Here is a 24,054-nt window from a genome sequence, read left to right as displayed (position 1 = left end):
TTTGCTAAACTGAAGTCCCACAAGTTTTCTGACATGCATGCCCTTCATCGTCTGTTTTGTTTTTTATTCAGTTACAATATTCCCAAAGAACTAATTAATCACTAACATTCCTAGTCCAAACATTCAGGTGTAACTTGTCACATGAATGCCTCACCTGTTCAGCTGTGTAGCCACCTTTATTGCTTATAAAATGGAACAACAGAGACACATTTAGTTCCCCCATAAAATCACAAGTTGCAAAAACAACAGAATGGATTTTTTTTAATTGTTTGTTTTAGGCGATACAACTGTTGACACGTTTTAAATGCAGCAACAACAAACAAAAAAAAGCCTTGGAATGTAAGAGATATTCTAACATAGTCTGTTATCTTCAGCTCTTTATATTTTACCTTTATAATGAAGTTCTGCTATTTGGAAAGCATTCTGTATAACAAACACTGATGAGTGCAAGGCGACAAAAAAACATCACATTATTTCAACAAACACAGCACTGCAATCCAGTCAAGCATGTTGACATATTATCAAACAATCTGATTGGCCTAGCTGTTATTTATCACAGTTGTTATCCATTCCCTGAAGGACGATATGCGAGTGTAGACATCAGGGGTCCGAGGGTCTCCACATCGCCGTCCAGAGAAGGAGACCACGCCGGCTGTAGCTCCATCGCACACAAGTGGACCACCCGAATCCCCCTAAAGGAGAAATGATAGAAAACACGTGCCAGTAAGTGGACTATGTTTAAAATACACTGTGATCTTTGTTCATGCTCACTATTGTGTGATCAGTGTTCAATCACGGTATTTCCTTACAAAGCAGAAGCCTTGAAAGTCACGGGCACCCCTGCCACAAATCATCGCCCTGGTGATGGAAGCTTGCCCCCATCTCCTGCGACACGCCTGTGTCGAGAGGATGGTGACGTTGACTTCTTGAAGCCTGCGCGGTAAGGTGTCGTTATCATCTATAGTCCCCCAGCCAGCTGTCAAACACCGACTCCTTGCTGTAACCCTGTCAGCTTTCAGAGAAATCAGCTGCACTTCTTCAGTCAGTCGGGCCCTGTTGTTAAGCTGAGGAGGAGATTAATGATGTCAAAATGTTAATTGTGTTTTTTTATGTGTATTTAATGCATCATATTTAATGGTGTGGTGCAACATAATAATTAGGGATTTATCTACATTACATATTCCACATTGTAGTAGACAGCAGCCCTCACCTGTATGAGCATGATGTCATTGCGAACTCGTACTGGGTCATACTGTGGATGTGGAATGAGTCTGGCAGCTCCGAACTCCTGCTTTGAGGGCTCATTAGCTGTCAGGGAATCAGCTCCAACCACCACGGTGTATGTTCTAAGTCACAGCATTACATTTGGTGTGATGTTAAGGCAGCTAATAATCTCTGTTTCCTCATAACTCTCTGCTTCTCTGTGTGAGAGAGGAAAACATGCTTAACCTTTTAAAGCAAAAGTTTGCAGATTGATTTTCCATCTGCAGATGAGTTGTTTCCATTCATTTCAGTTTAGTAGAACCATTAACTTGCAGAGCCTTGCACCATATACAGTGATCCACATTTTATTGCCTTTTATTGGTCAAAGTTATCTCTCACGTCCTCTCTCAAAATTGCAGATTCTTGAAGGTATTATTGGTATAATGTCATGGAAAAATGCACATGCTTAAACTGATGTAGAGGTCCTAGCTGATATAGTTACAGTGGGTACGGAAAGTATTCAGACCCCTTGAAATTTTTCACTCTCTGTGTCATTGAAGCCATTTGCCAAAATCAACAAAGTTCATTTTATTTCTCATTAATGTACACGCAGCACCCTGTCTTGACAGAAAAAAAAGAAATGTAAAAATGTTTGCAAATTTATTAAAAAATAAAAACTGAAATATCACATGGTCATAAGTATTCAGACCCTTTGCAGCGACATTCATATTTAACTCACATGCTGTCCATTTCTTCTGATCCTCCTCGAGATGGTTCTGCTTCTTTATTGGAGTCCAGCTGTGTTTAATTAAACTGACTGGACTTGATTAGGAAAGGCACACACCTGTTTATATAAGACCTTACAGCTCATAGTGCATGTCAGAGCAAATGAGAATCATGAGGTCAAAGGAACTGCCCAAGGAGCTCAGAGACAGAATTGTGGCAAGGCACAGATCTGGCCAAAGTTACAAAAGAATTTCTGCAGCACTCAAGGTTCCTAAGAGCACAGTGGCCTCCATAATCCTCAAATGGAAGAAGTTTGGGACGACCACAACTCTTCCTAGACCTGGCCGTCCAGCCAAACAGAGCAATGGTACTAGAAGAGCCTTGGTGAGAGAGGTAAAGAAGAACCCAAAGATCACTGTGGCTGAGCTCCAGAGATGCATTCGGGAGATAGGAGAAAGTTCCACAAAGTCAACTATCACTGCAGCCCTCCACCAGTCGGGGCTTTATGGCAGAGTGGCCCGACGGAAGCCTCTCCTCAGTGCAAGACACATGAAAGCCCGCATAGAGTTTGCCAAAAAACACATGAAGGACTCCCAGACTATGAGAAATAAGATTCTCTGGTCTGATGAGACCAAGATCGAACTTTTTGGTGTTAATTCTAAGCGGTATGTGTGGAGAAAACCAGGCACTGCTCATCACCTGCCCAATACAATCCCTACAGTGAAACATGATGGTGGGAGCATCATGTTGTGGGGGTGTTTTTCAGCTGCAGGGACAGGACGACTGGTTGCAATTGAAGGAAGGATGAATGCGGCCAAGTACAGAGATATCCTGGAGGAAAACCTCTTCCAGAGTGCTCAGGACCTCAGACTGGGCCGAAGGTTCCCTTTCAACAGGACAATGACCCTAAGCACACAGCTAAAATAACAAAGGAGTGGCTTCAGAACAACTCTGTGACCGTTCTTGACTGGCACAGCCAGAGCCCTGACCTAAACCCAATTAAGCATCTCTGGAGAGACCTCAAAATGTCTGTCCACCAACGTTCACCATCCAACCTGACAGAACTGGGGAGGATCTGCAAGGAAGAATGGCAGAGGACCCCCAAATCCAGGTGTGAAAAACTTGTTGCATCATTCCCAAGAAGACTCATGGCTGTACTAGCTGAAAAGGGTGCTTCTACTCAATACTGCGCACAGAGTATGAAAACGTGCAATGACACAGAGAGTGAAAAATTTCAAGGGGTCTAAATACTTTCCCTACCCACTGTATGTCATTTCTACTAACCAAATACAACAGCTTACCCGGGTACTCTACAATGTGCGGCAGTCACCACAAAGTCCTCCCTCACGAGTGCTCCTCCACAGATGTGTTGGCCTCCGACTTGCAAAGAGGCCATGTATGGACGTGAGTGGGATGGAGCATCTCTGCCTCCAACAATATGAGAGCCATCAGCTCCTGACACACAAAATACAGAATAATGTACTTCTGTTCATCCAAGCTAGTGTAGATTTATAGTTGATGTGGCATCTGTATCTTCACCATGTAAAACAAATGATGAATTAAGCAAACAAGGCTGGTTGTTTGGCTGCTTTTAGATTCTTGATCATAAAGATAGTGTAGCTTACCATTGAAGACAAAGAGCAGCAGAAGTACGAAGCTCACTGCCATGGTCTCTAGTGAAATCAAGACTTTCACCTTTTGGTTTTATAGTTTTTAGAGAAGAGATCTTGCTTTTTTGTGGTCTTTATTGCTTCAGTGTATTTGCCAACATGCTGTTGGCATTTTTGTGAAGTTATTGGTAAGATTACAAAAGACATGGTTTTAGCTTTTGAAAGCCATCAGTCTCTTGCATCATAATTGATGCAAGAGACTGCTGGTGTTGAAGCTCCAACAGCTTTAAAGATTTTTCAGAAAGAAGTGCACAATGTTAATGTATGCTCATATGCAGGACCTAGGAAAAGTTTTTAGCCCTTTTAATTGCTTTTTTAGATTGGATCATGGTCAGTGTAGTTTGGCCTTCCTGACAAGAATTTGCAAAGACAGACTTTTTCATATCAAAGTGAAACACATTTCTACAAAGTAATGTCAGTTCATTAAAAATGTAAAATCAGTGATTTCATAAGTATTTATTTCCTTCAAGTTGCTATTTATTAAATGCTCTTTCGGCTGCAATTTCAGCAATGAGCCTATGTGAATAGGTTTAAATCATCCGTACACATTGGACACTGCCATTTCACGCTATTTTTATTTTCAAAACTGATGAAGCTTTGTCAGGCTTCACTGGGACTATGAGGCAAATGTATAAAATTCTCGAATGTGTTGTGGTCTGGGTTGGCCACTCCAGAGCATTCACCATGTTGTCTTTAAACTATTTCTATGTAGCTTTGGCTACTTCAGGTAGCCAAAGTTACATACTTCAGGTCATTGTCTTGTTGGAAAACAAATCTTCTCCAAAATCACAGTTGTCTTCTAGACTGCATCAGGTTGTCTTCCAGGATGTCCCTCTACTTTGCTGCATTCATTTTATCCTCTGCCTTTGCAGTCCTTCCAAGGGCTACTTCTGAGAAGTATCCTCACATCATGATGTTGCCACCACCATGCTTGACAGTATGGATGGCGTGTTTGTAATGACGTGCAGTGTTTTGTGTCTGCCAAGTCTGATAGCCAAAGACCTCAATTTCTGTCTAAACAGATTAAAGAATCTTTTCTAGCTGACCTCAGAGTCTCTCACATGCCTTCAGGTGAACTCTAGTTAAGATTTCATTTTTTTCAGCAATAGCTTTCTCTTTGCCACTGTACCATAAAGCTTTGGCTCATGAAGAACCGGCAGCATTTGCTGTTTGCACAGTTTCTCCAATGTCAGCTGTTGGGCTTGCAACTCCATCAGAGGAGTCATCAGTGTCTTGATGGCCTCCTGCACTAGTCTGTTTCCCACAGTCACTAAGTTTTTGAGCACAACCTGTTGTAGACAGACTTTTGTATGTGCTGCATTCTTTCCATTCATGTAATGATTAATTTCACTGCGCTCCAATAGATATTCAGTGACTTGGATATTTGGTTCTATCCATCCCCTGATTTATGGGTTTTCATTAATAATATGTGTTGCCCCCATATTTTGTCTTGCTATGAACTGAAAGTAATATACTTACAATTACCTATAGAATTAAAACAAAATGTTTGATGGCAGGTAATATTGTCTGTTTTGTGCTTTCAAATTTGTGACCTCTTCCACGATAGTTTTACTTTGATCTTTGATCTTGCAAGACATTATGAGACTCATTTTACCTTCTTCTTTTCCATTTGGTTACTTCACCGTTCCGTTTTAAAAAGCATTGTTTGGAAAGAATGTGGTTTTGTATCATGCAACATACTGCAACTGGAGAACAACTCGTAGTTTCTCACCTTTGTGACATTGAAATTTAATTTTAAAAGTTCAAAATAAACCCTGAACAACACACACAACAGGTTAAGTGAGGTGAGGCTATTGTGTGATGCAGAAGTTCTCTATAGTTAAAATTAAAGGAACAGCCAGCAGTAGAAATGTTTTAATATTGAGTCAATAATGTGGGACCCAAAACTAAGTTCTGTAAAATATTTTGACTGAATATCATATATTCCTATGTTTACAGACTTGGATGTTTTTTGTATTTTCAACTTCAAAAAATAGGCTCGCGGTAACAACAGTTTTAAGGTTTAGTAGAGTTAACAGCAGATAATTTGCATCTATTGTCCCAGGTCAGGTGCAGAACAATCGAACAACCACACAGCAATAAAGACCCTACATGAAACAATATACAGCTTAAAGGTACATCAGTGTGAAACAATAAATTAAATGAAAGACAATCATTGGTTGTGACAGTTTTGTGCTGAGTTGAGGCTGGTTTTAAACACGGCAAAGGTTCCTGAATTTCTAATATTTGTGGGAATGGAATTCTTCACTTCTTTTACTGAGGAAACAGATTCAACAAAATCTGTCCCCCAGAATCGTGGTACCCAGTCACCTCCTTCACCTCTGGTAAATGTCAAGTCCCACCTGCACTGCCTCCATCGGGATAGGCCAGGCGTCCTTGAGGAGGAAGGGGCGAAAGATTATGAACATTTCCAATAATGTCTATATTTCACAGCCATGAAATTTAGTGGAGACAAAGACAAAATGGCATCAACAGAGGCCAAATTTAAATCATTGGCCATTGAGAAGAAAAGATATTAGGACCCCTGAAAGTATCTGTAAATATATAGAATTGATGCCACTAAAAATGTAGTCCTTGGTTAACATTTCCCCAACTTTGAGCCTTCTATCATCAGTATTATTTAATGTGAGGAAAGTATGTCAAGTTGCTATTTTGACTTGCCAAAAAATGATCTGGATTCCTTTGTAGGACCACAAAAACCAGTGTGCATAGGGATCTAAATAATTTCTTCATATGTGCAAAATTACAAATTGCTTTCATTTTGTCTTCGGGTTGAATTTTAGCTGCATACGAGTGAAATTTTTCTTTACCAAATGTTCCACTGCATATTTTTTAAAATGAATGGCCTCTGCTGCGGTTATTTGACCATTTGAGTCTGCTGGACACAATTTTGTCAATGTCCTTGCCAAATTTCATGGCTGTGAGAATTACGTCTCCAGAGATATTGAACTCCAAATATGGCTTTCCAGCAAATGATTCAGTGAGTCCAGCAGAAGACAATTTTAAATGATATACCATTCAAAATGAAAATCAGTGTACACGTTTTCAAACGAGGGTGGTACTAACGCCTCAGAAAGTTTTTGTCCATACTGGGGATGCAAATTCTCAATAACTTTTATGACCAATAATTAGCAGCAATGTCAATCAATTTATCAATAACACACGTTTAATGGCTATGATTCCATACACCACCATATAAGTTTTCTCAACAACAGTCACATTACAACTTAGTTACATTTGCCATTGTAGTACAGATGCACTGTCCTGATAGCCTAAAAAGCTTTGTCATGGTGCCCTTTTGCGACCTGAAGTCCCACAATGTTCTCTGCTCACCAACATGAAACTGACTGCCTCCTCTGATCACTACTGTCTAAAACAGGAAAAGACTTCACCTGGTGGTGCAACCAGGTACTGAATTTAACCTACAATAAGCTTTCTGACATGCATGTCCTTCTTCTTCTGTTTTGTTTTTTTATTCAGTTATCAAGTATTCCCAAAGAACTAATTAATCACTAACATTCCTAGTCCAAACATTCAGGTGTAACTTGTCACATGAATGCCTCACCTGTTCAGCTGTGTAGCCACCTTTATTGCTTATAAAATGGAACAGCAGAGACACATTTAGTTCCCCTATAAAATCACAATTTGTAACAACAACAGAATGGATTTTTTTTTTATTGTTTGTTTTAGGTGATACAACTGTTGATACATATTTTAAATGCAGCAAAACAAAAAGAAAAAAGAAAGCCTTGGAATGTAAGAGATATTCTAGCATAGTCTGTTATCTTCAGCTCTTTATATTTTACCTTTATAATGAAGTTCTGCTATTTGGAAAGCATTCTGTATAACAAACACTGATGAATGCAAGGCAACAAAAAGACATCACATTATTTCAACAAACACAGCACTGCAATCCAGTCAAGCATGCTGACATATTATCAAACAATCTGGTTGGCCTAGCTGTTATTTATCACAGTTGTTATCCATTCCCTGAAGGACGATATGCGAGTGTAGACATCAGGGGTCCGAGGGTCTCCACATCGCTGTCCAGAGAAGGAGACCACGCCGGCTGTAGCTCCATCGCACACAAGTGGACCACCCGAATCCCCCTAAAGGAGAAATGATAGAAAACATGTGCCAGTAAGTGGACTATGTTTATAATACACTGTAATCTTTGTTCATGCTCACTATTGTGTGATCAGTGTTCAATCACGGTATTTCCTTACAGAGCAGAAGCCTTGAAAGGCACGGCCACCCCTGCCACAAATCATCGCCCTGGTGATGGAAGCTTGCCCCCATCTCCTGCGACACGCTTGTGTCGAGAGGATGGTGACGTTGACTTCTTGAAGCCTGCGCGGTAAGGTGTTGTTATCATCTATAGTCCCCCAGCCAGCTGTCAGGCACCGACTCCTTGCTGTAACCCTGTCAGCTTTCAGAGGAATCAGCTGCACTTCTTCGGTCAGTCGGGCCCTGTTGTTAAGCTGAGGAGGAGATTAATGGTGTAAAAATGTTAATTGTGTTTTTTATGTGTATTTTTGCATCGTATTTAATGGTGTGGTGCAACATAATAATTAGGGATTTATCTACATTACATATTCCACATTGTAGTAGACAGCAGCCCTCACCTGTATGAGCATGATGTCATTGCGAAGTCGTCTTGGGTCATACTGTGGATGTGGAATGAGTCTGGCAGCTCTGAACTCCTGCTTTGAGGGCTCGTTAGCTGTCAGGGAATCAGCTCCAAGCACCACGGTGTATCTTCTAAAAGTCACAACATTACATTTGGTGTGATGTTAAGGCAGCTAATAATCTCTGTTTCTATGTGTGAGAGTGAAAACATGCTTAACCTTTTAAAGCAAAAGTCTGCAGATTGATTTTCCACCTGCAGATGAGTTGTTTCCATTCATTTCAGTTTAGTAGAACCATTAACTTGCAGAGACTTGCACCATATACAGTGATCCACATTTTATTGCCTTTTTTTGGTCAAAGTTATCTCTCATGTCCTTTCTCAAAATTGCAGATTCTTGAAGATATTATTAGTATAATGTCATGGAAAAATGCACATGCTTAAACTGATGTAGAGGTCCTAGCTGATATAGTTATGTCATTTTTATTAACCAAATACAACAGCTTACCCGCGTACTCTACAATGTGCGGCAGTCACCACAAAGTCCTCCCTCACGAGTGCTCCTCCACAGATGTGTTGGCCTCCGACTTGCAAAGAGGCCATGTATGGACGTGAGTGGGATGGAGCATCTCTGCCTCCAACAATATGAGAGCCATCAGCTCCTGACACACAAAATACAGAATAATGTACTTCTGTTCATCCAAGCTAGTGTAGATTTATAGTTGATGTGGCATCTGTATCTTCGCCATGTAAAACAAATTATGAATTAAGCAAACAAGGCTGGTTGTTTGGCTGCTTTTAGATTCTTGATCATAAAGATAGTGTAGCTTACCATTGAAGACAAAGAGCAGCAGAAGTACGAAGCTCACTGCCATGGTCTCTAGTGAAATCAAGACTTTCACCTTTTGGTTTTATAGTTTTTAGAGAAGAGATCTTGCTTTTTTTGTGGTCTTTATTGCTTCAGTGTATTTGCCAACATGCTGTTGGCATTTTTGTGAAGTTATTGGTAAGATTACAAAAGACATGGTTTTAGCTTTTGAAAGCCATCAGTCTCTTGCATCATAATTGATGCAAGAGATTGCTGGTGTTAAAGCTCGAAGATTTTTCAGAAAGAAGTGCACAATGTTAATGTATGCTCATATGCAGTACCTCGGAAAAGTATTTGGCCCCTTTGAAAGATGTCCCCTTTAATTGCTTTTTTAGATTGGATCATGGTCAGTGTAGTTTGGCCTTCTTGACAAGAATTTGCAACGCCAGAGTCTTTTATGTCAGAGTGAAACAGATTTCTACAAAGTAATGCCAGTCCGTTAAAAATGTAAAATCAGTGATTTCAGAAATTTTTACCTCCTTCATTTAGTATTTAGTAGATGCTCCTTTGGCTGCAATTTCAGCATTGAGCCTATGTGAATAAGTCTAAATCATCCTTACACTTCTGGACGCTTTTACAGTTTTACATTATTTTTATTTGCAACACTGCTGAACCTTTGTCAGGCTTCCTGGGGTCTGTGAGAGAACACAAGTTTTTTAAATCCTCAAATGTGTTGTGGTCTGACTTGGCCACTCCAGAACATTAACCATGTTGTCTTTAAACTATTTCTATGTAACTTTTGGATCTAGGACATTCATGACGTTGACATTTATTTTCAGGAAAACATCAAGTTGTCATATTCTTTCATGGGGCCTCAGGTGTTCTTTAAGTTCAAGCCTATCTTTGTCAGTTTTGGTTTTTATGATTGCACACAACTGTTTGCCAGAAAGTGACTCTGTTGGTGCATGTGCTGGTGCTGCTGCTAAATATTAGATATTTGAGCCTTGTGTTAAAATAACTAATTATTAAAATTATTACAATAACCCCTTACTGAGTAATCCATTGCATTAACATATACCTGAAACAAAATCACACACCACTGTTTTTATTTTCATGAATTTAATTTCTTTTGTCTATCTTCTGATGAATGTGTCACAGAAGGAAATTACACACTTATGCCAAATACACTTTTATTTGTAATTTCATTTGCATTGACAGGGTCGAGGAAATTATTTTTTTTTATTCCAGAGGGGTAATTTGTCCTACATTTAGCAGTGCAAACACACAAAAGAACACTGTGATGTATAATTCTGAAGCCACACAATAGATGAAAAATGCAGATAAAATAAAATGAAATAAGCAGAGAGCCAGAGCAATCACACAGAAACAACCTTCATACTGCAATTATGCGAAGGTAAAACTCTGAGCAGGATTTTTATTTAGAATGTTTTGATCATGCTATTGATCCAGGAGGCATGTTTTGAGATATCCGTGTAGACGTTGGGCACATTGGGGTAAGTACAGTTTCGACCTTTGTTGAAAGACACGACACCGACCGCCATCCCGTTGCACACCAGAGGACCACCAGAGTCCCCCTGTGAGGAGGAAGAGGTTTGTTAGTTTAGTATTTAATTTAAGATGGTCACAGTTTTCTATGAATGTACGGAAAACATACCTGACAAAATCCTGCCTTGGTGCCATATCCACCTGCACAGATAACATTGGCAGGGAGACGAATTTTATCCCATCTATCCTGACAGACTTGTTGGTCAATGATGGACACTTTCACCACTCTGAGCTCGTTGACAACATGGCCGCCAGTTTTAGTCTTACCCCAACCAGCCACGTAGCAGTTTGCATTTTCATTTGTTTCGGAAGTTGCGAATTGAATTGTTTTGACTCTGTTGTTCAGTTGAGCTTTTGTCGACAGCTGAGGACACACAAAATCAGAAGACGAAAATTAGCAATGCCAGATTTCATTATACAGATCAGACGAATTACCAAGCAATTGCTGGAATATTGGAATAATATGTTTGCGTGTCACATTTTGCCTTACTGGAAATAACACTTTATTTTGCTGAATGTATTGTTAGGTAATAGAAATAAGTAAACCACAAAATTATGTCAAACTGTGTCTTTGATGAAAACATACTTACTTTGAGAAGCATGATGTCATTACCCAGTACGACATCGTTCTGATATAATGGGTGCTTGAATTTCTTCTCAATACTTATCCTTTCATTAGGGGATCTCCTGAGATCGTGGGTGCCAAGAACAACATGTGTAGGGTTACTGAAAGAGAAATCAACAAGAGGGGGTCAGTACATTTTCTAAAACAGTATTCTAATGACATTAATTGACTTGCAAGAAGATCGATAACTCACTTGTCACAGTGCGCAGCAGTGACCACAAAGTCTTCAGTGATGAGAAATCCTCCACATGTATGACCTCTGGGGGTCTGCACCGAGGCCATGTACAGCAGTGAGTTCTCCGAGGCTTTTTCCCCATGTATGATGTCGCTCCCATGTGCTGCAAATTTAAGTATAACTAAATGTCAAATTAATGCCCCATTGAAAGGCTGGAGAGTATTAATCAAAGTTTGAATTCTTACCGATTTGTCCGAGACATGTCAGAAGCAGAAGTTTGTGCAGACCATTCATGGCGCCCGCAAGACCCCAACTGACTTGTATTCTTAGTGGTCGAGCTGATCTCTTTATATAGCATTTTGCTTGTTGGCAAATATGATTATTATCTATGTTTTTGTAACTTAACCACATCCTTTGCATGGTAGGTTTGCATGTTTGCAGCTTGTGTGATCATATCGTTATCTGTTCATTATCTGACTTGCATTAGTCTGAAGCAGACACACACATGACATTATCAGTGTGAGATGAGTGTATCAGACTTTCACATGAATTCATTCTTCCTTTTCTCATTTGTAAACTTCACTGATTTTTAAATGTACTTTTTGTATTTCAGCCTCAGAATCCTTTTAGACACCCTTTTGTTCTTCATTTGCTAATAAAGTGACTTTTTTAGTTCATATCAAGACTATTAGAGTGGAAATCATTTAGGGTTCTCGTCAACTGTGCTGGTTAACTTCTCTTTTCTTCATTCAAGAATCACTTCCAGTATTTTTCAATCACTGGATTTCTGTTTTGACTCTGGGCTATTTGGATGTGCCTTTTCTTACTATTTGTGATTTTTACAAGAAGTGAACTTAAATCAAGTTAATTTGATGAGTCTGTAGTTTTGGTTTATTTAATATATTTTTGACAAATAAGTAAAAATGGAATATCAACATACCAGACAGTATTGGTCTCAGTGTAAAAGCCTACTCTACCATTTCTTTGAATTCTGTGACAAACTGAAAGAACCACAGAAACCAGCTTCACGCCTCTTTTTTGTGTCAGTGGAACCTTTGTTTCGGTTATGCAACTCATGCACTGGTTAAATCCATTTCATGATTATTTGACAGCCACAAAGAGTTTCAGTACTGACTTTGAATGTTTCAGCTGACTAGAACAGAGCATGTGTCAACTCACTAACAGCAGAATTTAATGATAATCAGACTACTGGAATGTTTATTTAGTCAAAGCAGCTATATTTACAGTTTTACAGACAGTAAGTCATGGGTTAAACGAGCAGAAATGTTCCCTGATTCAATTTCAAATTAGGACTGACTGAAGAGGAAACATTTTCTCACTCATCGGAGTGCCCAGCGGTAACCTCAAAGTCTTAATTCATGAGAATTGCCCCACATACATGACCTCTATTGTGCTGCACTGAAGACACACAACAGTGAAATTTTTGGTGCCCTTTTACCCTTTAAAATTTCACTCCCATGTGGTGGAAAGGTAAGTTGAAAGTATAAGAGTGTTGTCGTCCCATTTTTAAGCAGAGGAGCAGCAATCACATGCATTCTTGTGACTGTGTGCTAAATCTGCTACTAGTAGATCCATTTATACACCAATGTTCCCAGTAGATGACACTGACATTTATCTGTTTTGTTTTGCTTTGTAGACTTTGTGATGTGCAACTCATGCTATCTTTGCATTTTCTTGTTAACATATTGATAGCGTATTTCAGCAGCACAAAGTTTTAGTTGCACATAGATCTTAACCAATCTGCTCCCTTTGTCAGTTATTATTACCTCTGCCAGGAGGTTATGTAATCACCGGAGTTTGTTTGTCTGTCTGTCCGTCTTGTGTGTGTTTATCTGTTAACAGCATAACTCAAAAAGTCATGGACGGATTTTCACCAAATTTTTACAGGATGTCCGGAAGAGCAAAAGTAACAATCGATTAGATTTTGGAGGTGATCCGGATCACCGTCTGGATCCAGGATCAATTGCGAGGGATGGCCACCAGACCATCTCTCAATTGTACAGACAGAGGTCGCTGGATCGATCCCAGGCAACGGCCGAATTCCGCGCGGCCGGTTCGGCCTGCCCGAGCGAGTCGGGACCGACGGAACGAAGCGGCGGCGACGCGTACGGTACCGTCACGTGCGCGCGCAACGCTACCGTTACGTGTGTGCGGCGCCGCCGCCGTCAAAACACTGTGCTGTTACACTGTATATGAATGTTATGCTTTGTGCACAAAGATCCCGGGCGATGGCCGAATTCCGCGCGGCCGGTTCGGCCTGCACGAGCGAGTCGGGACCGACGAAACGAAGCGGCGGCGACGCGTACGGTACCGTCACACGCGCGCGCAACGCTACCGTTATGTGCGTGCGTCAAAACACTGTGCTGTTACACTGTACATGCATGTTATGCTTTGTGCACAAACTGTTAAAACTAAATTAAATCCGTCCATTACGTTTTGGGTTATGCTGTTAACAGACAAACAGACAAACAGACAGACAGACAAACTCCGATTGGTCATCTGTACAATTGAGCGATGGCCTGGCGGAGGTCTGCACTCTCCGAATGCTTTTCTAGTCTTTACTTAAGATCGTTCCTGTCACATTTTCCATTTTGCATCTTCATTTTTAGCCATTCTAGCAGCATTGCAACCTCTGTCACTAAGTTGGTACATGTGCTGCTAAACAGATTGCCATTGTATTTAGTTTGGATATGTATGGTTCTCCACACAGTGAATCCAAATAACTGATGCCCTGACTTCTCTGTAAGGCCACCATGTGCTTGACATTTCTGGTTTTGAGCAAAGTAACTGTTGCAAATGGATGGACTGACTTGACATTTGGTCAGTTCACCAACTTCTGCTACACTTTGTATTTAGTGCTAAATAATGAGCTACCATGCTGAACTCACATGGTGAACATGGCAAACAAAGAACCTCTCAGAGCCACTGTACTCTACTGAACTTTGACACAGAAGGAATTTGCAGCTTTAGCTTTTTGTAACGATGGTAATTGATTTGCTTACATTTATTTACTGTTCTGGCAAGTTAATACCAAATCAAGTTGATATTAACAAGGAAAAACAACTCATAATTCAACAATTGAAGTCATCAGTGCTGCACTGTTTCATTTATCCAGTTTCCAGCTCTTAGTGTTGTGATCATTTTCATTTTTGATGTTACTGAGGTGTTGTTACATACGTCTAACACAAACGTTTACGCTACTCGATCAAATCCATAGCGTTTCATTAATTCACTGTCATTCAGCATTTGGATAGTATATCTCTGCTGAAGAATCTCTTATGCTTTATACAAGTGTTCTTTCCTACTCTCAACATTCTCATTAGCTCTCTGAAAAGCTAAAATGATTCGTGAAGAACTTTTATTTTTGTTTTTGATCAAGTCTAAACAATAAAGGGAAAATACTCAGAAAAAGTCGTGTCTTTTCAGAGAAAATCTTTGTAGTAGGAACCTTCGTGAATATGGGCCTTGGTGGTGCAACTGGAAGAAGCACAAATGATAAGTATGCAACAGATAATTTTCTGTTGCGCTTTGGTCAATTTTAATCTCATGATCTAATTTCTTGTACTCCAAGAGATATTAAATAACGTGGACATTTTGTTCTATCCATCCCCTGACTTATGCTTTTCATGTATATATGTTGCCCCCATATTTCACAGTGAACTGAAAGTAATACATTTATAATTAACTATAGAAGGAAAACAAAATATTTGACTGCAGATCATATTGTACAGTGAACCCTTGCTATTCACCTTATTCAGGAAGTGAGGCAGGGCGGCACCATTTTTGAGAGCGACTTCCGATTGACCGTCTTTGCCCTACAACAACATCGAGTCCTCTCGCTACTGTAGCTACTTTTAACTGTTCTTTTAAGCGATTTTAACATGTTTGGCATCAATTGCGCTGTCCGTGGGTGCCACAAAAACGGGGGAAAGATGAAGCTTTCTCTCTCTCAGAATTGTTTAGAGTACAGAAAGGTTAGATCTGAATGCTGCGGACCAGCTCATGGCTATGTAAACATACAGCTCGCATCGGTCACTGTCAGCGCAGCTACAGCGATTCTAACAAAGTTCAGTTTCCACTAAAGACCTAGCTATGCCATCAGTGAGGTAAAAAGACACTCCCTGCTATTTTGAAACGTTGTTATGACTGCGGTTTGGTCAGAATCAGTTTTTTGTTGCTCCAGGGCATTAGCATTAGCTTGTGACAGGGCTAATAACACAGTAAACTGCAGGAGCTGTTTCAGAAATGACAATACCAACCTCCGTTTGCACAGCCACATCGTATATACATGAATCAAATTAAGTTTTATTCAAATCAACATACCTTCCATAATATCGCAGCAGCGTGACTGCAGGACCGTCCCAACCCAGCGATACAGGAGCATCCCGTGGTCTCCACCACTCCATCAGCTGTCACCAACACCCACGCCATGTGTGAGGAGGTACTAGCCTGACTCGGGCTGACATTAGCTTTAAGAAATGTATATTCCCGTTCTTGATGTAACAGAACAGCGCCGACTTTACTACTGTGCAAAAATATTGATAGGCTTCAGTGCTCTTATAATCCCTCATAGCCGAGCGATCAACGCCAAGAGACAACACGAAATAGTTAAAAATATCGCCATACATGACTTGTGGCCACTTTTTCATGTCATCCTCCCACTCTGTAATAAGTCGTGGATGAGGCAGACTTGATCCATTTCTGTTTTTTTAAAGAGGTTTTCGTTTCTTCCCGCATCACTTTCTCAGTTGTAAACACCGCCATGATCGAGTTACCGGAAGTGCTACTCAAAACAGGAAGTCCCGCCCGTTGGAAAATGGGCGGAGCTGAATAAGGTGAATAACGCCGTTCACCTTTCATGGCTCCGCTGTTTCACGGATTTTTTTAGTGCATTGTGTTCTGCATCCTGATTGGCTAAGGGACTGACCAACATGAACAGTCTCCGCGCCTCGTCTCCTCTGCCATACAGGCCAGCGCTGCCTGCTGTGGAACGCTGGATCATTTCTCTCCTTGGTCTCGTGAGACACCCTGAAAGACGGAGCCGACGGAGCAGCCTTTTTCTTTTCCCACTGGACAGTGGACGTGGTCCCCAGCCGTCTCTGGCCACCGCAGCCGTGCTCCCCAGGATAAGAGCGCCGGCGCGAGCCTTCCCCACCCCCGACTGCTCCAATTGATTCAGCCGGCCCGCTCTCTGAGGCAAGAGTACCGGCGTGGCGTCCACCTGGCTGCAGCTGCAGCGCTCCCCCAAGTGCAGTATTGTATAATAACTGTAAAAAATAAAGCTGACTACTTCACGGATTTCGCCTATCACGGGTTCCTTTTGGAACCTAACCCCTGTGATAAACGAGGGTTCACTGTATATCTGTGCTTACAAAGTTGTGGGTTCTTCGTCAATAGTCTTGTTTTGATTTAAGTCTTGCAAGACATTGTGAAACTCATTTTCCCTTCTTCTTTTCCGTTTGGTTACCTCACAGTTTTGTTAAAAAAAAAAAGCATAGTTTGGAAAGAATGTGGGTTTGTGTCATGCAACATACTGCAACTGCAGAACAACTCTTAGTTTCTCATCTTTGTGAAATTGAATTTTAATTTTGAGAGTTTAAAATAAACTCTCATGTAAAGGTGTATTAATACAGTGTACATCAACTACAGAACACTGCAAGAAAAAACGTCTTTCTAAAACTTAAGTTTGTGTTGAATTCAGCTGAACATTAAAAAATATGATGTATGCATCATTTGTGGAGTTAGTTGCATGCATGCATGTTAGTTGCATTAATGTGATGGATTGTCTTGTCTGTCCACCAGTCAGTTCAGTGCTTTGGTCCACATTAGAGTTCTCAGTAACAGTTGTATGGGTTTCTATCATCACCTGGCTTTTGTCTCTATAGGGCCGGGCTATTCAATTCAAAATTCACTTGGGCCGGATTTTCAGACAAAGGACATAAGATGGGCCGGACATTTTTGGCAGACAGTGAGCAAAGTGAACCATTTAAAATAAACAACAAGCACACTGGATGTTTATTAACGTATTGCCACATCCAAAAGGACATAAACACAACAGAAGAGCAGTATTTAAACTAAACCTGTGCTGAAATACTGCTTCTTTAAACTTTGCATTTCAAACATATAACTTCAACACATTTTGATAGGTAAATACAAGCACATGTTCAGGTGCAAATGAACATAAAAACCTAAGTGCAGATTAGAAACACCATCTTTTGTTTTGGTCACATCTGAAAGTGCATAAAAAATTAACTTGCCTAACAGCAACTTTTCAGAACTTAAGGTATTTTTCTTTTTTTAAATAACAAAAAAAGCAGAGTTTGTATACCTGTCCATATTTGGTTTCATCTGAGACAGTCACATCTTCAGTGCATATTATCAAAAAAATAAACAGTGGGCACAGTAACACAGTTACTATCTCTTTAAAATGAAATAAAGCTGACATCAAAGTGCATAATAATGTGCACCTAAGTAAAATAACTGTGAAAACAAAATACCTTTCTTAAATATGAAACTTATAATAAATGAACAGAAAATAGTCACATACATAGATAAAACTACATTTAGTTAGACCCTCCAGAAAAACGCAATTATGCGATCGCATTAATTCCCGCATTAATGACCAAAATGCCGCTGATTATGCAGGGGTCAATTATTTCCCAAAAGGCCGAATAATTCCCGCAAAACAGCGCATAATTCCCACAAGAATCTCACATTTCCACGAAAAAAGGGAAATATGCGGGTCCCGCTTGATTTCACAATTTCCGCATAAAATGAGAAAACTATAACCAATATAAATGGAGTTGTGAGTGAGTTTTTATGTGACGCCCAGCCTGACGTCATCAGTTCGCGCATTCACACACACACACACACACACACACACACACACACTAGAAGCATGAGCTGATGCGGAGCGCGGCGCCAGTGTTGCCAACTTAGCGACTTTCTCGCTAAATCTAGTGACTTTTTTTGTCAAAAGCGACTAGCCACAAATCTAGCGACTTTTTCTGCCGTTTTGGAGACTGACAGGAAAACTCGGATCATTCTGTGGTTACTGTTTTCAACGAGCAGCAGATGCTGCTGTGAGCTTCTCCCCCTCCCAAAGCACAGGCTGTTAGTCCAGTAACCCTGCAGCAGTCCCAGTGTCTGATTAGAGGACACATCCCTCCGTGGCCAGACGGCAGGTGAATTGCGCATATTTTTGCATATTTCACAACTATTCGCATACTTTGCAACTTTCCGCAATTTCTCCGCATAAAATGGCAAAAAAACCTTGCATATTTATTCGCATAATCAAGGATTTTAGCCCGCATAATCAAGGATTTTTGCCCGCGTTTGTCTGGAGGGTCTATTTAGTGACTGCTTACAGTGCACTGCTTTGTTGCACTTAACCTTAAGCATTACATCTCAACTTATGTAGATATGTGTAACACTTCCCTTATTTATTTTTCTAGTGGGAGAAAGGACACTTTTTGTTTTGAACAAGAGCAAAGATGGACTGTGTCAGTTCTATCTTTAGACTCGTCTACTGCTACAGACACATTGTGAGCTTTTCTGAGATCTTTTAACAGCGTCTCGAAGACATCTGTGGTGAGAATGTCATCCCCGCGAGTCTTTGAAGTGTCAGTCAGAGGTATCTGCTTGATAGCAGATGTCACACTCATCTTAACGTTATCGTCAGTTAAAACTTCATCCACGACAGCCAACATGCAGTCCTTCACAATTTCTGAGTCTGTGAATGGCCTCTTTTTCTTTGCCATGAAGCGGTTGTGGCTCTTTCTTGAGCTTTGCAAGTCTGCTTCATTGTAGTACAACTCCGGTTGTAAGACACAGTCAAACTCTGAATTTTAGTCGCCCTCTCATGAGATCCTTCGAGAAAGTTTGTCCGAAACGTGGTATGTTTTTTAGTGTGGTGTCTTGTAATCTTTCAGCACTGCAACGCACTTGTTGCAGAGTAAACACATTGGTTTGGCGTTTGGACTTGGTTGTAAAATAAATAAATATTTGTCAGTCCACGCAAGATTAAACCGATGGTTTTCCTCGCTGAATTTTCATTTCAGGATAGAAAAAAACGTGCTGCTATTTTCATCTGTGTACTTGTATAATGGTACTTCGAAGATACAGTGGTTGTACTCTCTTACCTATACCTGTATACAACTGCTAAAGTTAACTTTTCAAACGCGCCTCATCAACAACACAATGCATCATTGGTTAGTTGCTAAGTTACGCTAAGTGTTGCATTTAATGTTTGCAATAATGTTTGATTGTTTAAAATAACTTATCAGTATTACTGAAGATGTTTTCCTGTTTTTCTCGGACCCAAGTCCCAGTAACTCGGCATTTGCTTTCGGGCTACTCGAGGGTTGCTTTCGGGCCGCATGTGGCCCGTGGGCCACTAATTGATAGGGCTGCTCTAAGGCATTCATGAGGTTGACATTTATTTTCAGGAAAACATCAAGTTGTCATATTCTTTCATGGGGCCTCAGGTGTTCTTTAAGTTCAAGCCTATCTTTGTCAGTTTTGGTTTTTATGATTGCGCACAACTGTCTAACAGAAAGTGACTCTGTTGGTGCATGTGCTGGTGCTGCTGCTAAATATTGAAATTTGAGCCCTGTGTTAAAATAACTAATTTTTTAAATTATTACAATAACCCCTTACTGCGTAATCCATTTCATTAACCTGTAGCTGAAACAAAATCACACTCTACTGTGTTTTTTTTCATGAATTTAATTTCTTTTGTCTATCTTCTGATGAATGTGTCAGAAGGAAATTACACACTTATGCCAAATACACTTTTATTTGCAATATCATCTACATTGACAGGGTCAAGGAAATGTTTTTTTATTTCAGAGGGGTAATTTGTCCTACATTTAGCAGTGCAAACACACAAAAGAACACTGTGATGTATAATTCTGAAGCCACACAATAGATGAAAAATGCAGATAAAATAAAATGAAATAAACAGAGAGCCAGAGTGATCACACACAAACAACCTTCATACTGCAATTATGCGAAGGTAAAACTCTGAGCAGGATTTTTATTTAGAATGTTTTGATCATGCTATTGATCCAGGAGGCATGTTTTGAGATATCCGTGTAGACGTTGGGCACATTGGGGTAGGTACAGTTTCGACCTTTGTTGAAAGACACGACACCGACCGCCATCCCGTTGCACACCAGAGGACCACCAGAGTCCCCCTGTGAGGAGGAAGAGGTTTGTTAGTTTAATATTTAATGTCCACAGTTTTCTATGAAAGTATGGAAAACATACCTGACAAAATCCTGCCTTGGTGCCATATCCACCTGCACAGATAACATTGGCAGGGAGACGAATTTTATCCCATCTATCCTGACAGACTTGTTGGTCAATGATGGACACTTTCACCACTCTGAGCTCGTTGACAACATGGCCGCCAGTTTTAGTCTTACCCCAACCAGCCACGTAGCAGTTTGCATTTTCATTTGTTTCGGAAGTTGCAAATTGAATTGTTTTGACTCTGTTGTTCAGTTGAGCTTTTGTCGACAGCTGAGGACACACAAAGGCAGAAGACGGAAATTAGCAATGCCAGATTTCATTATACAGATCAGACGAATTACCAAGCAATTGCTGGAATATTGGAATAATATGTTTGCGTGTTACATTTTGCCTTACCGGACATAACACTTTATTTTGCTGAATGTATTGTTAGGTAATAGAAATAAGTAAACCACAAAATTATGTCAAACTGTGTCTTGGATGAAAACATACTTACTTTAAGAAGCATGATGTCATAACCCAGTATAACGCTCTGATATAATGGGTGCTTGAATTTCTTCTCAATACTTATCCTTTCATTAGGGGATCTCCTGAGATTATGGGTGCCAAGAACAACATGTATAGGGTTTCTGAAAGAGAAATCAACAAGAGGGGGTCAGTACATTTTCTAAAACAGTATTCTAATGACATGAATTGACTTGCAGGAAGGGCTGCACAGTGGGGTAGTGGTTAGCACTTCTGCCTTGCAGGAAGAAGATCCCCAGTTCAAATCCTGGCCTGGTCCTGGGATCTTTCTGCATGGAGTTTTTATGTTCTCCCTGTGCATGCGTGGGTTTTCTCCGGCTTCCTCCCACAGTCCAAAAATATGCTGAGGTTAACTGATGACTCTAAATTGCCCGTAGGTGTGAATGCGAGTGTGCTTGTTTGTCTCTATGTGTAGCCCTGCGACAGACTGGTGACCTGTCCAGGGTGTCCCCTGCCTTCGCCCGAGTCAGCTGAGATAGGCTCCAGCACCCCCCGCGACCCTAATGAGGATAAAACGGTGTATAGAGAATGGATGGATGGACTTGCAAGAAGATCAATAACTCACTTGCCACAGTGCGCGGCAGTGACCACAAAGTCTTCAGTGATGAGAAATCCTCCACATGTATGACCTCTGGGGGTCTGCACCGAGGCCATGTACAGCAGTGAGTTCTCCGAGGCTTTTTCCCCATGTATGATGTCGCTCCCATGTGCTGCAAATTTAAGTATAACTAAATGTCAAATTAATGCCCCATTGAAAGGCTGGAGAGTATTCATCAAAGTTTGAATTCTTACCGATTTGTCCGAGACATGTCAGAAGCAGAAGTTTGTGCAGACCATTCATGGCGCCAGCAAGACCGAGACTGACTAATATTCTTAGAGGTCAAGCTGATTTCTTAATATAGCACTTTGCTTGTTCTCAAATATGATTATTATCTCTGTTTTTGTAACTTAACCACATCCTTTGCATAGTAGGTGTGCATGTTTGCAGCTTGTGTGATCATATCGTTATCTGTTCATTATCTGACTTGCATTAGTCTGAAGCAGACACACACATGACATTATCAGTGTGAGAGGAGTGTATAACACTTTCACGTTAATTTATTCTCCCTTTTCTTATTTGTAATCATTCACTGATTAATTTAATCAAGACTATTTAAGTGGAAATCAATTAGGGTTCTAGTCAACTGTGCTGGTTAACGTAACTTTCTTCATTCAAGAATCACTTCCAGTATTTTTCAATCACTGGATTTCAGTTTTGACTCTGGGCTATTTGGATGTGCCTTTTCTTACTATTTGTGATTTTTACAAGAAGTGTACTTAAAGGGATAGTTCGGGATTTTTGACATGAATCTGTATGACATCCCCGTCAGCAGTGTTGTGCATTCACACAGACTTACCCCTGACAGCGTCCGGTGAGCAGAGATGCGGTCTGGTTTTGGTCCAGACGAAAGTAGTCCGGCCAGTTTGCTGGGGTCACGCCTCCGCTGCAGCTTTAGGGAGGCGCCCCGCCTCCTCCGTGTCTTTGTCGAGGCGTCCTGCCTCCGCTGCAGCTTTAGGGTCCCGCCTCCTCCGTGTCCTTGTCGAGGCGTCCCGCCTCCTCCGTGTCGTTGTCGAGGCGTTTCACCTCCTCCGTGTCTTTGTTGAGGCGTCCCGCCTCCTCCGTGTCTTTGTCGAGGCGTCCCGCCTCCTCCGTGTCTTTGTCGAGGCGTCCCTCCTCCGCTGCAGCTTTCGGGAGGCACCCTGCCTCCTCCGTGTCCTTGTCGAGGCGTCCCGCCTGCTTCGTGTCTTTGTCGAGGCGTCCCGCCTCCTCTGTGTCCTTGTCGAGGCGTTCCCTCCACGTCCTCGGTGATGCGTCCCGCCTTCTCCGCGGCCTTGGTGAGGCATCCTGCCCCCTCCGCAGCCTCGGTGAGGCATCCTGCCTCCTGCACGGCCTTGGTAGGGCATCCTGCCTCCAATGCGGCAGCCTTGAGGGGGTATAGCCCCTCCTCGGGATCCTTAAGGAGGCCTAGCGCCTTCTCCCGAGTCCTGAAGAGGCATAACTCCTCCTTGGCAGCCTTGTAGGGACATAGCTCCTCCTCGGCAGCCTTGAGGGGACGTTGTGCCTCCCCCCAACACCTGCTGAGACTTTGCGCCACCTTAACGTCGAGTGGTCCTCCTGCAGTGGCCCCTTCAACACCCTGTGGTTCCCCTGCAGGAGTGGTCTCTCCTGTCCTGTCCCTCCAGTTCTTTTTTGTCCCTCCTATCCCTCTTGTCCCTTCTGTCCTTTCGGTCCCTCCAATCCTTTTAATCCCTCCTGTCCATTCAGTTCCTTCTGTCCCTCCAGGCCTTCCAGTCCCTCCAGCTCCTCCTGTCTCTCCAGTTCAGTCAGTCCCTCCTGTCCCTCCAGTTCAGTCAGTCCCTCCTGTCCCTCCAGTTCAGTCAGTCCCTGCAGTCCCTCCAGTTCAGTCAGTCCCTCCAGTCCCTCCAGTTCGGTCAGCCCCTCCAGTTCAGTCAGTCCCTCCTGTCCCTCCAGTCCCTCCTGTTTTTCTGTCCCTCCAGTCCTTTCTGTCCCTTCTGACCCTCCAGTCCTTTCAGTCCGACTCAAGTCCAGTTCAGTTTTAGTCCAGTCCAGTACTAAACCAGTCCAGTTCAGGTCCAATCCAGTTCCACCCAGCTCTAGTCCAGGTCAGCCATTGTCCTGTCCAGCTCAAGTCCAGTCCAGTTATTCCCCAGTCCAGGCCCCCACTCTGCCCCCGGAGGGGCTTCCGGCCCTGATTCCAGTTCCGCCCCCAGAGGGGTCGCCGGCTCCGCCCCTGGAGGGGCCGCCGGTTCCAGCTCTGCCCCCGGAGGGGC

The 24,054-nt window shown here is 41.7% G+C and overlaps 2 protein-coding genes across 10 annotated transcripts; both read right to left on the bottom strand.

The window, feature by feature from the left end:
* Positions 1 to 245: 245 nt before the first annotated feature.
* Positions 246 to 16,236, bottom strand: LOC110949535 (serine protease 57-like). 5 transcript variants are annotated; one of them, XM_051947030.1, is made up of 5 exons: positions 15,766 to 16,236; positions 3,231 to 3,384; positions 1,211 to 1,346; positions 810 to 1,064; positions 246 to 692 (listed from the first exon to the last, which is right to left on the bottom strand). In XM_051947030.1, exons 1-5 carry the CDS (start codon positions 15,824 to 15,826, stop codon positions 540 to 542), a joined length of 759 nt encoding a protein of 252 aa, XP_051802990.1. In that variant the 5' UTR covers positions 15,827 to 16,236; the 3' UTR covers positions 246 to 539. The 5 variants fall into 5 exon arrangements, with proteins under 5 accessions (XP_051802990.1, XP_051802992.1, XP_022047353.1 ...); XM_051947032.1 differs by lacking the exon at positions 15,766 to 16,236 and adding an exon at positions 9,080 to 10,105; XM_022191661.2 differs by lacking the exon at positions 15,766 to 16,236 and adding an exon at positions 3,555 to 3,684.
* On the bottom strand, positions 10,229 to 22,127 carry LOC110946316 (granzyme-like protein 1). Of its 5 annotated transcripts, none has more exons than XM_051947028.1 (5): positions 22,015 to 22,127; positions 21,788 to 21,932; positions 21,194 to 21,326; positions 10,731 to 10,985; positions 10,229 to 10,650 (listed from the first exon to the last, which is right to left on the bottom strand). In XM_051947028.1, the coding sequence occupies exons 1-5, from the start codon at positions 22,061 to 22,063 to the stop codon at positions 10,495 to 10,497; spliced, it is 738 nt and encodes a 245-aa protein (XP_051802988.1). In that variant the 5' UTR covers positions 22,064 to 22,127; the 3' UTR covers positions 10,229 to 10,494. The 5 variants fall into 5 exon arrangements, with proteins under 5 accessions (XP_051802988.1, XP_051802984.1, XP_051802985.1 ...); XM_051947024.1 differs by lacking the exon at positions 21,194 to 21,326 and adding an exon at positions 11,212 to 11,347; XM_051947025.1 differs by lacking the exons at positions 21,194 to 21,326; positions 21,788 to 21,932 and adding exons at positions 11,212 to 11,347; positions 11,440 to 11,584.
* Between the last annotated feature and the right edge of the window lie 1,927 nt (positions 22,128 to 24,054).

Source organism: Acanthochromis polyacanthus, chromosome 4 (genome assembly GCF_021347895.1).
Source record: "Acanthochromis polyacanthus isolate Apoly-LR-REF ecotype Palm Island chromosome 4, KAUST_Apoly_ChrSc, whole genome shotgun sequence".
NCBI classification, from domain to species: Eukaryota; Metazoa; Chordata; class Actinopteri; family Pomacentridae; genus Acanthochromis; species Acanthochromis polyacanthus.
Note: the sequence above shows the minus strand (reverse complement) of the source record. Positions and strands in the feature narration are given on the sequence as shown.

Bases quoted from the DNA above. Each gene is read 5' to 3' on its own strand.
- LOC110946316 (XM_051947023.1), bottom strand. From the start codon at position 11,841: ATGCAAAGGATGTGGTTAAGTTACAAAAACATAGATAATAATCATATT. The intron at 11,348-11,439 runs GTGAGTTATCGA...TTTCTCTTTCAG, and splicing joins ACTGCTGCGCACTGTGACAA to TAACCCTACACATGTTGTTC. The intron at 10,651-10,730 runs GTATGTTTTCCG...TCCTCCTCACAG, and splicing joins CCAAGGCAGGATTTTGTCAG to GGGGACTCTGGTGGTCCTCT.
- LOC110949535 (XM_051947030.1), bottom strand. From the start codon at position 15,826: ATGCTCCTGTATCGCTGGGTTGGGACGGTCCTGCAGTCACGCTGCTGC. The intron at 1,065-1,210 runs GTGAGGGCTGCT...TCTCCTCCTCAG, and splicing joins ATGACATCATGCTCATACAG to CTTAACAACAGGGCCCGACT. The intron at 693-809 runs GTAAGGAAATAC...TTTCTCCTTTAG, and splicing joins ACTTTCAAGGCTTCTGCTTT to GGGGATTCGGGTGGTCCACT.